Raw genomic sequence first — 16,104 nt, 5'->3', positions numbered from 1 at the left:
CCCCTGGCAGTGGGTCAGCACGGGGGGGGGGGGGGCGGCCGAAGCTAGCCAGCTGCACAGGGAGGGGTGGAGTCTGTTTGGGAAGAGACGCTGGAGTCACACACGAGTGGTTGGGCTCCGTAAGGGCCAATTCGCTGGCCTGTGACATAGCGAGGGGGGAACTAGACGATCTAACGCGGCCCCTTCGGGCCATGAACCTACGACGAGCGGGGGAGGACGGGCTCTGAGAACTGGGCAGCTTTGTGTCAAGGGGCAGGCCAGCTTTGCAGGCTGGGGTGGCACGTGTGGGCACAGAAGTCCCCGTGGCTGGGTGCAGGCCGGGCGCAGGCAGCTCCCATTCGCTGCGTGGCTGGAGCAGAGAAGGGGTCGGACGGCATCCGTCAGCACAGCCGGGCTCTGTGCCCACGGTGCTCTCCAGCCCCTGTGCAGGCAGGGGGCTGCCCTGGGTGATCCTGTCCTCCCACCGAGGGCCCTAGCTGGAGCTGGGTAGAGGATACGGAAGCAGAGCAGGGCCAAGGCTGGAGTCAGGGGGATGTCTGACGAGGGGCTGACAGACACTGGGGGGGGGACACACGGGTTTGGGGGCACAGAGCCACTATCCCCCAACACCTCCCCGCATAGTCCTGACTCCCCCCACCTTTCCGCCCTCCTGCACTGTTGTGACCCCCACACACGTTCCCTCTCATGGCTCAGGGCCACTCCATCATCCTCATTGCTCCCCCCGTCCTACTAGTGCAAATGAGGCGGGGGGGTCACAGCTGGATGTCAGGGGAGGTATCCATCCAGGCCCCTCTGGCTCCGCAGGGGAAGGCGCTGAGGTGCCAGGTGTGTGGGTGCCTGTGGCACAGCACCCTCCTGAGGGAGAGGGGCCAGGGGACTTCACCCCATCCCTGGGAGACCCAGCCCCCTCCTGGAGCGGCTGAGAGAAATCAGGGGCCTCACCCAACAGCCCCACAGGGGCAGGGGAAGAGGTGGGGTGAGAGCTGGGGGGGGGGAATTTTCCCCTGTGGATCTCAAAGCCCCCTGCAGATGTTACTGTGGCTGTGGGGCAGTGTCAGTGTCCGGGGCAGGCGGTGTCAGCCCCAGAGGAGTGGATTAGGAAGGTTCCTGTCCGGACCCCAGCACTGGGGCAAGGGCATTTAGGGTGGGAGGGGGAACGCACTCAGGATCGTGCCAAGCTGGCGGGGGGAGAGGAGGGGTAGAGCAGGGGGCAGGCTGGGGGGTGCATGGACCCATCTGGCCATCTCTGACTCACCCTCCCAGCCAGGCTGGGCGGACGTGCTGGGCAGGGGGAGCGGCACAGCTGGGCAGGAGGGCGCGGTCACCTTTATCACCAGTTCCTGGGGCTTATCGCAGTACCTGCCCAGCCCTGCCCCTGGCGCTGGGCGAGCCATGGGCCTCGCCCCGCCACGACCGGCACTACGGGGCACTTGGCAGCCCTGGCTAGGGCACAGCCCAGGGCACTGGGGGAACTGGCACCACCAGCACACACTGGGGCCAGCCCCGGCTGCCAGGCGAGGGGAGCAGCAGAGGGCGAGGAGTCTATTTCTCGCCCTGCAGACAGGATGAGACGGCCAGCAGCAGATACAGCTCCACCTCAAACAGTCCTGCCCTCCGGGCCCCTGCGGCTGCAGCCCCAGGACATGTGTGACAGCGCCGGGCCGGTGCCAAGCCCACAGCCCCATGTCAGCCAGGTGCGAAGGGCCGTGGGACTCCCTGGCAGCGCAGATCAGAGCTAGGGTTGCCAACCCTTCCGGTTTGGCTGGGAGTCTCCTGTAATGAGGCTCGATCTCCTGGAGGCTACTGAAGCCAAGCCGGGAGATTTTAGGCCACTAGAAGTCCAGTGGCATAGCAGGACTAAGAAGCCACCTATTCCAGGACAAGCCCAACAAAGAAAGTAACAGAACGCCACTAGCCGTCACCAACAGCCCCCAACTAAAACCTCTCCAGTGCATCACCAAGGATCGACAACCTGTCCTGAGGGACGATCCCTCATTCTCACAGACCTTGGGAGACAGGCCAGTCCTCGTTTACAGACAGCCCCCTAACCTGAAGCAAATACAGGTCTGTCGCATCTTACACGCATTTAACGTGCGCAATTTCAGCTTTACGCTGTCGGCAAAAACCAACAAAAAAGAGAAAAATAACAATTTTAATACCGTACCCGTAGTGCGGGAGATTTCGCCCGCCATTCAACTCAATGTAATTTTGACTATACGTGGTTTTCACTTTACGCGCTAACCGCAGAACGGAACCCCCGCATAAGACGAGACTCGCCTGTACTCACCAGAAACCACACACCACACAACAAACACACTAACCTATCCTTGCAACAAAGCACGTTGACAACTCTGTCCACATATCTATTCAAGGGACACCATCATAGGACCTAAGCACATCAGCCACACCATCAGGGGCTCATTCACAGGCACATCTACCAATGTGATCTATGCCATCATGTGCCAGCAATGCCCCTCTGCCATGTACACTGGTCAAAGCGGACAGTCTCCACGCAAAAGAATAAATGGACACAAATCAGACATCAAGAATTGTAACATTTAAAAACTGGCTGGAGAGCACTTCAGTCTCCCTGGACACTCAATAACAGACTTAAAAGTGGCAATTCTTCAACAAAAAAACTTCAAAAACAGACTCCAGCAAGAAATTGTAGAACTGGAATTAATTTGCAAACTAGACACCAGCAATTTAGGCCTGAATAAAGACTGGGAGCAGCTGGGTCACTACAAAATGTAATTTTCCCTCTGTTGATATTCACACCTTCTTGTCAACTGTTGGGAATTGGCCACTTCCACCTTGATTGGATTGGCCTTGTTAGCACTGACCCCGCCACTCCGTAACTCTCATCTTTTCTTGTGCTGTGTATTTATACCAGCCTACTGTATTTTCCACTCCATGCATCCGATGAAGTGGGCTGTAGCCCATGAAAGCTTATGCCCAAATAAACTTGTTAGACTCTAAGGTGCCACAAGAACTCCTCGTTGTTAGGGCTAAGACAGGCTCCCTTCCTGCTCTGGCCCATGTGGCTCCCAAAAGCAGCTGGCATGTCTGGCACCAGCTCCTAGGAGGAATGGCCAGGGACTCTCCGCAGTGCCAACTGCCCCTACCTCGAACGCTGACTCCGCAGCTCCCATTGGCCAGGAACAGGGAACTGTGGCCAGTGGGAGCTGCAGGGGCGGTGCCTGCAGGTGGAACAGTGCGCAGAGTCCCCTGTCCAGCCCTGCTGCTGCTGGACATACCGGCCACTTCTGGAAACTACCTGAGGAAAGGGCCGCTGGGCTGGAGCCTCCACCCCTCGGCCCCTCCTGTACTCTAACCCCCCGCCCCAGCCCAGAGACCCTCTCCCACCCAAACTCCCTCTTGGAGCCTGCACCCCAACCCCCTGCCCCAGCCCTGAGCCCCCTCCCAAACCCAAACTCTGTCCCAGATCCTGCACCCCCTCAGCCCCTCCTGCACCCCAACCCCCTGCCCCAGCCCCTGCCCTCATCCAAATTCCCTCCCAGAGCCCACACCCCAACCCCCTGCCACAGGCTCAGCCCAGAGCCCCTCCCCGACCCAAACTCCCTCCCAGAGGCCGCAGCCCCCTCCTGCACCCCAACCCCCTGCCACAGGCTCAGCTCAGAGCCCTCTCCCCCACCCAAACTCTGAACAAGCTGCGGGGGTCCTTCCTAAGCAGGGGCAGTGAGTGGGAAACTGGGGGGTGTCGGGCCACAGGGCTGTCCCACTGGCACCAAACATTACCAGATTTCCTAGCCCTGGGCCCAAGAAGGATTGGGATAAATGGGGGGCAGGCCCCACGTGCTGTCCCAGTATGGGGAGGGGCCAAGGTTGCCCTGGGATTCTAGGATCTTCATGCTCAGAACAGCCCCCAGAGCAGATGGGCCCACGGGGCGGTCAGTGGCGGAGTCGGCAACAGAACCCAGGAGTCCTGACTCCCAGCCCTGTGCACTAACCCTTGAGTCTGCCCCGTTCCCTGCAGCACAGCGCCCAATAGCGCTGCACCAGGGGATTGGGGCTGGCAGGGGAGAGCGCCCCCTGCTGAGGCCCCACGCTGCTCCCTACAGCACCTGGAATTTCCCCCTCGAGGGACTCCCATGCAAACACCCCCCCCCTTAGCTCGTTAAAACTGAACATATCCCAGGCACAAGGTAGGGGTGTTCCCAGCTTCTTCTTCACCCCCCCAATCCTCCTACCCCCCCAGGAAAGGCCCCCCCCCTCCTGGTACCCCCAAGAACCAGCCAACCTGCTCTTTAAACAAAAACAAACAGAAGAATCAGTTTATTGACAAAAAACAAAGAGAATCACAAACTGATTTGATCCCCCCCTTCTCCCCCACCGAGGTGCCTGAAGCTGGGAGCATCGCCCCCCAGACACCCCCCTGTGTCCTACACTCCCCCCACCCCACACCTGCTCCCCCATTGCGCCCATGGGAGCCTCCCTGGCCCATCTCGCTGGGTCCAGGCATGGCGGGGAGACTCAGTGGGACCCCCCCCACCCAAGAATCTCTGCCGAAATAACCTCCTAGCCAAGGCCCAGCCCCACGGGGGCCCCAAGCCAGGTGGGGACAGATCCACAGGGCAGTTAAAACAGGGGGAATCTATTCCCCTTCCTGGATTCTTTCTACCTTTGGCCCACACACACCCCAGGATGCCCACAGCACATAGTCCCCCGGCCATGGCCCCATTTCCATGTGCACCTGCTCAGCATTTTGGTATGAAAATTCCCCTGCTGCAGGGAACACGGGGTCCGTGGGGGGTCCCCCACGGAAACCAGGTCTAGGCACTTTTCTCTCCCACCCCCTTATTCCCAGCTCCCTGGCGTGTCCAGCCGTCTCAGGTCGCTGCGCTGCCCACCAAGGAAAGCTCATCGCCTATGATAGAAATCCAGCGGCTGGGGCGGAAATCAGCGAGGACCCCTTAAAGGGGCAGCAGGCTGGGCAGGGCAGGGTGGGGAGGGGTCACCCACGGAACTGCTCCTCTTCCTTCTCCCCACTGCTTATGACTTTTGTCCTTGTTATTGTAGGACTGCACAAGGATCTTTGTTCTCATGGGGATTCAGGGTGCCCCTGGGGGGCTCTGAAAGAGGAGCACTGATGAAAGGGCAACATCCCAGCCCTAGACTGGCTGAGCAGTTACAGGGCCAGCCTCCCAACTTTACAGAAGGAAACTGAGGCACGGACTGGTGACGTGTCTAGCCCACAGCTGCACGGCAAACTCGTAGCAAAGCCTTGGATAGTACCCCAGTGTCCTGGCTCCCAGCCCCCTGCTCTAACCACTAGACCCCACTCCTCTCCCCAGGGACAGAGCCCAAGCATCCTGGGTCCCAGCCCCCTGCTCTAACCACTAGTCCCCACTCCCCCCCCCAAGCTGGGGATAGAACCCAGGAGTCCTGGCTGCCAGCCTCCTCCCCCCAAACAGCCTGGATCCTACAATCAGCAACAACAATAAAGGTAGGCCCTACTAAAAATCAATCCCATCTCCCCTCAACCCGGTTCCTCTGGCCAAGGAAGCTGGGGGGCCCCTGTTCAAACAACAGGAACCCCCAATCTCTCCAGAGCAGTGTCGTCTCAGCTTTTTGAACCCAGGAGTCCTGAATCACAGCCCCCCACTCGAAAGAATTAGTGGGGACTGGCTGTGCACTGGCACCTGTGTAGCGGGGGCCGGGGTGGGGACAGGAGCTAGTTCTCGCTGAAGGCTTAGCTGTAACTCTGAGTGCTACTGAGGGCTCAAGTGACATTGGGCTGGTGGGTCTCGTTCACTCCCCCATCCACACCATGCAGCCAAGTAACCTCTGTTCATGGCTCCCAGTCAGGCTCGAGGGGCATCAGCCGAGTCAGTGGAGGAGCCCAGGGCTGGCCTAGCAGGGGGCTGCGGGTTGGGAGTGAGGGGCACTGGCAGAGCTGGGGGGGGGGGAAGAGGGAACAGGCCTGGGCTAGAAGAGGGGGAGCAGGGGACTGTGGGTCAGGAGGGGCACCGACAGAGGTGGGGGGAGCCCAGGGCTGGGCTAGCAGGGGGCTGCAGGTTGGGGGTGAGGGGCACCAGCAGAGCTGGGGGGGGAGGGCAGAACAGAGCTGGGCTAGAAGCGGGGGGAGCAGGGAACTGTGGGTCAGGACGGGCACCAGCAGACCTGGGATGGCAAGGGCTGTGGATCAGCAGTGAGGGGCACCAGCAGAGGCTGGGCTAGCCGGGGGCTGCGGTTCGGGAGTGAGCAGACTGGCACAGCTGGTCACCCTTCCTCTCTGGCTTTCTACTCCCAGGGTCCTTGTGCTGCTCTCCCCAGAAAGGAGGGCTCCCTTATGGGCCCCGCTGGGGAACCCACAAAAGAGCCTGGGGGGAAGAGTTCCCCAAACCTTGGAACCCAGAATGCCAGGAACTGAGCTGCTAAACAAGGTGCCCAGAGCCTGGCCCCAAGGCCCAGACTGCCCCCCTGGCAGAGCACACAGGGGATGGGATATGGGGCCCTTCCCCTCTAGGGGGTGCCAGCTCTGATCCAGACCCGGGTCTATGACAGGCAAAGCTCACATCCCTCTCCCCGCCCCTCTCCCCAATTTGCATGGAGCAAGTTTGCTTGTTCTCAGCCGCTTCCCACGACCGGCAGGAGCCGCAGCCCCAGTAGGCCACGAAGATTGACACACAGCACCCTCCCCTCAGCCTGAGACATGTGAGCAGACAGGCAGGGAGTCTCTGCCCCAGTTGCATCCCCTCTAGGGCAGAACAGAGAGATTCCATCTCCAGGGTGGCCCCAAAAGAGGGTCTGGGCCTCGCTCTGCCCCTTACCACTCCCACCCCACATCCCCCTTATGCTGCTATGTAGCAAACCCTCCCTACTCCCCCTAGCACACACGTGATACCCCCCGGTCGGTTATGTAGATATGACCTCAGATATAAGATTGCTATGGAAATATTAAAAAATAGATTATATACAGGGCCCCCGACTGGGAAAGGTTAAAAAGGACAATAAGTTAATTGTAGCGCCAGTTACTCCGGAGGCCTCTTGCTGCCAGGGGACCCCCAGATCACAGGCAAGGGGGACCCCCCAGATTACAGGCGGGGGGAAAACAAGACACCCCCACGATCCCCCTCCCAGCTCTCGGTTCATGGATCCCGCTCCTTTTTGACTCTGACGTCTCCGGCCAAGATGGTGGCGATTTCTCCCTGCATGAAGGCCCAGGGCACGTTGGAGCCGGCCAGGGGGCACTTTTCCCCGCTGGGGCAATAGACTTCGCCGGCCGCCCCCTGGGCTTTGATGAAATCACGGGAACAAGGGAAGCAGAACTTGTGGCTGGGCACCGACGGGCACTGCACAAAGTGGGTGTCTTCCAGCCGCTCGTGGCAGATGGTGCAGCACAAGGGGGCACTGCTGGGGCCGCCCGAGGAGTCGGGGGTGCTCTGGGCGCCGGCCGAGTCGGTGCCGCCGGCCGAGTGGGCCCCGGAGGAAGAGGAGGACGAGGAAGATGCCTGCCCGGGTTCGCTGTTGCGCGGGACCAGCCGGTGCTGGGCTGAGGCGGCAGGCGAGGCAGGGCTGGCGCTGTTCTGCCGGGCCGTGGTGGAGTGGACGGGATTGGCGTCCTTCGGCGACTGCCCGGCTCCCAAGGCGTCGGCTACGTTCTTCAGCGCGGTGATGGGCGAGGGGTCGTTGCGTAGGGCACCCTCAGGGCCGGGGGCCTGGCTGGCGGGCGCGGCAAGGTGGGCCATGCCCGGTGAGTAGATCCCAGCTGACCCTTGGGGAAGCCAGTTCTGCCTCTGCTGCTGCTCCTCACCCGTCAGCTTGCCCGCTGCGCCCCCTTCGCCCTCCGGCTCCGGGGAGGCCTTGCGGCGCCGCATGACTGCCCGGGGCGGCATGGCCCGCACCAGGGCGCTGGGCAGCATGGCACAGCTGCTGTCTAGGAACTGCTGGGGCAGGGCCTCGGGGACCGGGGGGTCCCGGAAGAACCGGACGCCCTCAGTAAAAAGCTCCCCCAGCAGGCGCCAGTCCCCAGTGCCGTGCCGCTTCTCATACTCCAGGTACTTGTAGCCGGAGGAGATCACCTTGCCGGGGTCCTTGAGGCAGTCGTGGAACATCTGCTTGGCCAAGGCGAGGACGCCGGCGTAGACGCTGCCCGAGCCGCACGGGTACTCGACGAAGAGCTTCAGCTCGAACTCGTAGCCGGGCCTGGGGGTGGCGTCAAAGGCAAAGATGCGCCCCACCAGCGCGTGGTCCTTCTTGAAGCGCACGTTGAAGGGGGCACAGGCCGAGAGGGCCAGCAGCTGCTCCCGCACTGCCTTGGGCTTGCTGTGCCACTCCTCCGCCCGGCCCCGCAAGGCCTCGCTCAGCTCAGCCAGGCACTCCGTGTTGCGCTGCTTCTCCTTCTCGTACTCACCGCCGTAGGGGCCCCGCGCCTTGCCAAGCTCCCCCAGGAGGGGCGAGGCGGCCGCCAAGCCCAGGCTGGGGCCCCGGGCCCCCAACCCCGATACAGCAGCCAGCAAGCCCTGCGGTGCCCCCATTAGTCCCAGGCTGGGTGGCACGGGGCCCATCAGTGCCCGCCGGGCGGTGGGGCTCTGCCGGCTGCCTTCGGGCCCCCCGTCCTCCGCCCGGGCCAAGCCATTGGGCAACCGGGGGCTGAGGGTGTAGTCGCCTGGCCCCCGGGCCCGCTCGTAGCGCTCCAGCCCGGCCCGGTCCAAGGGCCCTCCGTCCTTGGCATGCTTGACGGCCTGGGGCCCCGGCGAGCGGGCGTCCTGCATGGCGTGGCTGCGCTTCAGCTGCCGCGCCGTCTCGATGAGGAACTCGATGCGATCGGCCCCTTCGAAGTTCACGCAGCCCCGGCACACGGCCTCGCTGAAATCCCAGATCATGGCCCACGGCATCTTGGGCAGGTCGCACAAGTAGCACCACTGCCGGCGGGACGCCTGCACCGCGGCCATGGTGCCGCCTTGCGCGCCCGGCTCGCTTGCGCGCCCCGCGCAGGGCCCCGCGCAGCCTAGGAGCGGCCCGATCCGCGCTCCCCCGCCGCTCCGCCGCCCGCTGCGGCTGCTGCTCTGCTCATGGAGAAACTTACATAACTCCGCCGCGGCGCCTGCTGGGACATGTAGTCCCGTCCGCCGGGGCTGTCTTAAAGGGGCACAGGCCTGACTGGGACTCGTCCCCCCCCCCCCCCCCCGCGCCCCTGGGCCTGGGGTCGTCAGCCGGACCCCTCCCGCCGCCTGCGAGAGTACGGGCCATTCGTGAGAGACCATCCAGGGTGGCTCAGGATGTGGTTAATGAATGTTTTGGGGCCGTTCCCCCGCCCCATCTTGTTATACTAAGGGGGGAAACTGAAACCCGGTGCAGCAAAGGGATTTGTCCAGGGTCACCCAGTAAGTCAGTGGCAGAGCCGGGGCCTAGATCCCATTCCCATCCCAAAGTCAGGAACAGAACCCAGGCGTCCTGGCTCCCAGCCCCTGCTCTCCAACCATCAGACCCCACTCCTCACCCAGAGCCAGAGATAGAACCCAGGCATCCTAGCTCCCAGCCCCCCTTCCGCAGCACACTGAGGCTGACCCCACCAGATCTCACAGTGATAGCAGCAACCCACGGGCTCCCCGCTCCAATCCCAACTGGTTTGACACCCCCCCATGCCCCCCGCCTCAGCTGAGGGGCTGGAGCTATCCCTCGGGCGCTCTGGATGGGGAAAGCGCCCCCTATGGAATCTCCCTGCCTGCCCCCTGGGTTTGCCCCAGCATGGGGGCAGGGAGGGGGGCATGCAGTAAATGGGAGGGGGACGGGGTGGGTCCTAAGGGCGTCTTCCAAGAGGCGGGGCGAGATAGAGGCCTGAATGCAGCCACCTCTACGTGGGACCCAGCGAACTGCGTGGCACCAAACACACAGAGCATCCCTCTTCTGTGCCTGGGGGGCTCAGAGTCACTCCTGCCCCGGGCGCTGTCCGCTTGCACCCAGCTTCTGCAGTCCGTCCGTCCTTTCACACTCATCCATCTTTCTTTCCATCTTCCCCCTCCACCCCACCCCACCCCCTTCAGGACGGGTTTGGCCCTGGCAGGGCGCGGCCCCCAACCTTCTCGTCTTGGCTGGGGAGGCCGGCGGGGCTCCAGCCCCGGAAGGGTTAATAACTCGGTCCTGCCGCGGGGGAAGGTGAGAGAGACTACGATCCCCAGAATGCCCCGCGGCCCCCAGCCTGGGGAAACTGGGGAAGGAGGAGGATCCATTCGCGTATGACCCCCCCCCCCCCACCCGGCTGGCCCCCAAAGGGGGGAACCGGCCCGTCCGCTGCAACCGCAGCCCCTGTCCTGGGGAGGGGCTGGAGCCCAGATACCCCGGTGAGGGGTGTGCTGGGGCTGGGAATGGCATACGTGTGGGGTAGTGGAGAGAGGGGTAAAGAAAGGGGCTGGGGGATGGATAGATGGGGGAGTGTGGGGATAGATGGACAAAAGGGTGGGGGATGGAGGAATGGTTAGAGGGTTGTTTGAGGGGTGGATGGAGGGGTGCGGTGTGGGGGAGGGATGGGTGGAGGGGGATGTGGGAGAAGGGAGAGAGAGATGGTGGGAGGGGTGTTGTAGGGGTAGATGGAGAGAGAGATGGATTGAGGGGTGTCTGGGGGAGTAGGGAGGGATGGATAGAGGAGTGGGGGAGGGAGGGGTGCAGGAAGGGAGAGAGATGGATTGAGGGGTGGGCGGGAGGGATGATACGAAGGGTGGGGGGATGGAGAGAGGGATGGATGGAGGGGTGTTGTAGGGAAAGATGGAGAGAGGGATGGATGGAGGGGTGTCGAAGAGATGGATGAAGAGAGGGGTGTCTGGGGGAGTAGGGAGGGATGGATAGAGGAGTGGGAGAGGGAGGGGTGCAGGAAGGGAGAGAGATGGATTGAGGGGTGGGCGGGAGGGATGATACGAAGGGTGGGGGGATGGAGAGAGGGATGGATGGAGGGGTGTTGTAGGGAAAGATGGAGAGAGGGATGGATGGAGGGGTGTCGAAGAGATGGATGAAGAGAGGGGTGTCTGGGGGAGTAGGGAGGGATGGATAGAGGAGTGGAGGAGGGAGGGGTGCGAGAAGGGAGAGAGATGGATTGAGGGGTGGGCGGGAGAGGGATGGAGGGAAGGGTGGGGGGATGGAGGGAGGGATGGATGGAGGGGTGTCGGAGGGATGGATGAAGAGAGGGGTGTCTGTGGGAGTAGGGAGGGATGGATAGAGGAGTGGGATAGATAGGGGGAGTGTGGGGATAGATGGACAAAGGGGTGGGGGATGGAGGAATGGTTAGAGGGGTGTTTGAGGGGTGGATGGAGGGGTGCGGTGTGGGGGAGGGACGGATGGAGGGGTGTTGTAGGGATAGATGGAGAGAGGGATGGATGAAGAGAGGGGTGTCTGGGGGAGTAGGGAGGGATGGATAGAGGAGTGGGGGAGGGAGGGGTGCGGGAAGGGAGAGAGATGGATTGAGGGGTGTGGGGAGAGGGATGGAGGGAAGGGTGGGGGGATGGAGGGAGGGATGGAGGGAGGGGTGTTGGAGGGACGGAGGGGAGGGATAGATGAAGAGAGAGGTGTCTGGGGGAGTAGGGAGGGATGGATAGAGGAGTGGGGGAGGGAGGGGTGCGAGAAGGGAGAGAGATGGATTGAGGGGTGGGCGGGAGAGGGATGGAGGGAAGGGGGGGATGGAGGGAGGGATGGATGGAGGGGTGTCGGAGGGATGGATGAAGAGAGGGGTGTCTGGGGGAGTAGGGAGGGATGGATAGAGGAGTGGGGGAGGGAGGGGTGCGGGAAGGGAGAGAGATGGATTGAGGGGTGTGGGGAGAGGGATGGAGGGAAGGGTGGGGGGATGGAGGGAGGGGTGTCGGAGGGATAGATGGAGAGAAGCGCGTGTGAGGGAGAGGTGGGGGGAGGGATGGATGGAGGGGTGTGGGGGGGGCGGATGATACTGGGGGGAACTGCCTGGAGAGAGCAGTGGGTACCTGCGGGAATACACCAATAGCCCCCCCCCCAAGACGCCCCACAGGTCGCAGGGTTCAGTATGAAAATAGTTTATTGCGTGTCCCAGGAGAGGGGGGGGGTCTGGACCAAGGGGTGCGAACGAGCAGCCCCGGGCGGCACCCTCCGAGGCAGGGCCCGTGGGGTGTCTGCCACTGCCCCCCCCGGTGACCTTAAGGGGATGTGACGCAAACAGGAGGGGTTAGATTTGACACCCTCCCCCTCCGGTCACGTGTGCTGAAATCACCCCCCCCCCACACGCACACTTGGGACTATTAACCCCTTGCTCCCCGCCGCCTCGGTAGCAGGGGAATAAAAGCCCCTTCCCCCCAGTGGTCTGTCGCTGACCCAAGAGGGACCCCAAATCTTGGATCTGAACCCAGGCCTGGGATATGAAGCCTGGACACAGATCCCGACCTTGGAGCGGGGGGGGGTGGGTGTTGTCGGAGCCCTTTAGGGCAGCACCAAGACAGACACACAAATCGGGGGGGGGGGGGGGATGAAGGAGGACCCCGGAGGGAGGCAACAATCGCCCCTCCCTGCCCTGGGCAGCTCTGGGGCTCAGTCCTGCCCTGGGGGGTTGGGGAGCTCACCCAACTCCCGGACAGTGTTTATCCATTTTATAAAACTGCCCATGCCCAGCCACCATTTAGTGGCATTGGCCAATTACAGGAGTGGCAGATGGACTGTGGGTCACCGGCAGAGCTGAGGGGGGGGAAGCCCTGGGCTGGGCTAGCAGGGGCTGTGGGTCGGGAGTGAGGGGCACCGGCAGAGCTGGGGGCCCTGGGCTGGGCTAGCAGGGGCTGTGGGTCGGGAGTGAGGGGCACCGGCAGAGCTGGTGGCCCTGGGCTGGGCTAGCAGGGGCTGTGGGTCGGGAGTGAGGGGCACCGGCAGAGCTGGGTAGGGGGGAGCCCAGGGCTGGGCTGGCAGGGGGCTGTGGGTTGGGAGTGAGGGGCACCGGCAGAGCTGGGGGGGATCCCAGGGCTGGGCTGGCAGGAGGCTATGGGTTGGGATTGAGGGGCACCGGTAGAGCTGGGGGGTGGGCATGGCTGGGCTGGCAGAGGGATGCAGATTGGAAGCGAGGGGCACCGGCTGAGCTGGGGGGAACCCGAGGGCCTGTGGGTTGGGATTGTGGGGCACCAGCAGAGCCGGGGCAGAGGATGTGGCAGTCTCCGATTTCCAGTTGCAGACACATTCAGCCCTTTTGCCAGGGTTTGGCTGATCATAGCAAAGCCCGGGGCTGGAGGCGGACTTGCTCCCTGTTGGAGTAGATAGGGCGTCCTCTGCGCCGTGGGGTGTGTGGGACGATTGGATGGGGGGGGGCTTCAGGAGAACTTCCCTTCGAGTTATCGAACTCTTGCTGTCCCGTGGCGGGTGCCCTGCACCTGCCTACTTTCAGGGGCAGGATCCACTGTGGGGGATCCCCAGGCTCTGGGGAGTCACAGATTCTTCCAGCGCCCCCTACGCTTCCGAGCGGGGATTCCCTTCCTTCGCTTCAGTGGCGGGGAGCTGCGGCAGGGCAGGGCCTCGGCGGGGGGGTCCCCTTGGGATTGTCCCACATTCTCCGCCGGCTCAGGGGGCGTTTCCACCTTGGTGGCGAAGGTCTCGGCAGGGAGTGGGCTCTTGGCGGGGGGCGCCGGCAGTGGGGAGCTGATGGGCACCTGCTGGTGGAAGAGGCCCCCCCGGGCGGCGCCCAGGCCAGGTCCCTGGGCCGGGAGGAGGGGCAGGAGGGCGGCTACCACGTTGGTGAGACGGTCCAGGCTGTGGTGCACGGTGTAGGTCAGGTCGCGGATGGCCTCGGCCGTCTCCCGCTGGGCAGCCAGGAGATCGAGTGAGGGCTCTGGAGGCAGCTCAGGGCGTGGGCGCCGGCGGCGAGGAGGCAGGGAGCCCGGGAGCCGCTCCCTGCATGGCTGCTCCGTGGGCGAGTGTCCTGGGTGGGGCCGGTGGCCCAGCCCGGCCGGCGAGGGTGCCAGCCGCACGATTTGCAGAGAGGGCTCAGCTGAGGGGGGCGCCGGTGAGTCGCGCTCCTTGGGCCGCAGCAAGACCCTGTCCAGGGTACAACACGGGGGCTGGACCGAGGGCTCGGGGCTCAAGGAGACCTTGCCCCCGGCCAGCGTCTCTGAAGAGAGAGAAGAGAGAGCGTTGGCTGGGGGCTCTGGGCAGAGGGCAGGTCACTCCCCAAAGTGTGTCCCCCCCGAGGAGCAGGATTTGTTTCCCAGCAGTGGTGGTGGGTGGGACTGTCCCCTCTGGTCTCTTCCCCCTGGGGGGCGGGGAGGAAGAACCACCCCTTCCCGCCCATCTCCCAGGGGTTAGCCCTCATGAAGTTGTCCTGGAGCTGGGGTTGCCTCCGGGTCCCCCATCCGGCTTGGCTCCCGGAGGGGACGGGGCCCTGTCGCCAGGAGAAGCAGCTGCCTCAGCAGAGCTGACTGCCCCCCACCTCCCATGCCCTGCACCCCCTCCCCCATGACCTGGGCACAGGACTCCTGGGTTCTGATCCCAGAGCGGGCACCAGCTGGCAGTGGAGCTAAGATGGGGCAGGGCAGGTTGGTGGCACAGTCAGTGCTAATTAACGAGCTGTGCCCCGAAGGACCCTCTCCTCTGAGAGATGGCATGAGTGCCTCCAAGCTCAACTCACCCATGTGGAGCTCAGGGGGAAGCAGCCTGTCAAGTGGGTCAGTCGAGGTTTCTGTCATGCCCCAGTGTCATGCTAGGGGGCACTGTGAGTGTGCACCTCTGCTGGGCCCCACTGCACCCCCTCACACTGCAGGGGGCCTGGTGCTGGCTGCCAGGGGACAGAGCCCCCAACCCCTCTCCCTGCAGCACAGTGCCCCCTAGTGCCCCACGGGTCAGCACTGACTGCAGGGGGAGAGCGCCCCCTGCTGAGCCCCCAACCCCTCTCCCTGCAGCACAGTGCCCCCTAGTGCCCCACTGGGGTCAGCACTAACTGCTGGGGGAGAGCACCCCCTGCTGAGCCCCCACCTCTCTCCCTGCAGCACAGCGCCCCCTAATGCTGCACTGGGACATTGGGGTCAGGACTGACTGCGAGGGGAGAGCGCCCCCTATTGAGTTCCCACCCCACAGCACCTGGGTTTCCCTTGGCCCCAGACAGGCTCTCTCATCTCAGCTCTGACTGTACCCCACGGTGCTTAGCTTGGCAGCCCCGCGTGAGGCGACACAGCTCCAGTTGCCCCCTCCAATCCCCCAATAACTGTTTGGTTCACGAGGGAGTGTTAGCAAGCCCCCCGAGCTCTGGTGGGAGTTGAGGGAGTTGGCCCTGCCCACCGATGGGTGGCACGGTCCCGTCCCGGGGTGGGCACTCACCAGAGCCATGGTGGTATCTGTGGGTGAAGGCTGTGGGGTGCTGCTCTGCCCCACCGGGCCCCATCACCACGCTGGGCCCCAGGATGGCAAAGATGGTTTCCTCCTCCGCTGAGAAGGTCTCCTCGCTGGCAGCTGCTCCCCCAGCACCCTGGGTTGAGTGGGGCACCCGCGCCAGCTTCTCCTTGGTGCGTCGCTTGAAGTCATTCCAGCGCTTCTGCACCTCCTGGCCCGTCCGCTTCCAGCTGGTGATGGCATTGATCTTGGCAGCGATGCCCTCCCAGACGCGCCGGCGCTCGGCCACCGTCACCTGCCGGCTCTGGGTGCCATACAGCTTGGTGTAGTGGGCGCGCACCTCCTGGATGAGGATCTGGTTCTCCTCGTAGGAGAAGCGGGGCTTGCGCAGACGGGTGATCTCCTCGGCGTCCCCGGGCATGCCTGGCGCCCAGTGGAGAGGGGTCGCTGGGGGGTCCCTGGAGGGTGTGGATACCCTGCACGGCGAGGCGGGCCCCACGGCGGTGCTAGAGGAAGGGGGCACCGTGCCAGGCAAGACGGTGCCCTGCAGATCTCAGAGACTCAGAGACTTTACGGCCAGAAGGGACCATCATGATCATCTAGTCTGACCTCCTCTCTGCTGCTCCCTTCCCTCCCCGGCATGCAGCCAGCCCCCCTCCCTGTCTGTGCCCCCTACTCCGCAATGCGCGCCCCTGCCCACTCCGGCCCCTGCTGCAGCCCGGCGCCAGCCTCCCCCGTCCTTCCTCCGCCTGGCTGGCTCCGTCCCCTCCCATTCCCCGGCACCGGGCATGCTCACTCCCAACCCTGCTCCCAGCAGGCCAAGGG

The 16,104-nt window shown here is 63.7% G+C and overlaps 2 protein-coding genes across 2 annotated transcripts; both read right to left on the bottom strand.

Moving 5' to 3' along the window:
* Positions 1–4,265: 4,265 nt before the first annotated feature.
* IRF2BP1 (interferon regulatory factor 2 binding protein 1) lies at positions 4,266–9,013 on the bottom strand. The gene has a single exon (XM_050928070.1). The coding sequence runs from the start codon at positions 8,916–8,918 to the stop codon at positions 7,113–7,115; it is 1,806 nt and encodes a 601-aa protein (XP_050784027.1). The 5' UTR covers positions 8,919–9,013; the 3' UTR covers positions 4,266–7,112.
* Positions 9,014–12,907: 3,894 nt separating this feature from the next.
* Positions 12,908–15,709, bottom strand: MYPOP (Myb related transcription factor, partner of profilin). The gene is made up of 2 exons (XM_050928086.1): positions 15,268–15,709; positions 12,908–14,065 (listed from the first exon to the last, which is right to left on the bottom strand). The coding sequence occupies exons 1-2, from the start codon at positions 15,698–15,700 to the stop codon at positions 13,386–13,388; spliced, it is 1,113 nt and encodes a 370-aa protein (XP_050784043.1). The 5' UTR covers positions 15,701–15,709; the 3' UTR covers positions 12,908–13,385.
* Positions 15,710–16,104: the final 395 nt, after the last annotated feature.

Source organism: Gopherus flavomarginatus, chromosome 18 (genome assembly GCF_025201925.1).
Source record: "Gopherus flavomarginatus isolate rGopFla2 chromosome 18, rGopFla2.mat.asm, whole genome shotgun sequence".
Classification (NCBI taxonomy): Eukaryota; Metazoa; Chordata; order Testudines; family Testudinidae; genus Gopherus; species Gopherus flavomarginatus.
Note: the sequence above shows the minus strand (reverse complement) of the source record. Positions and strands in the feature narration are given on the sequence as shown.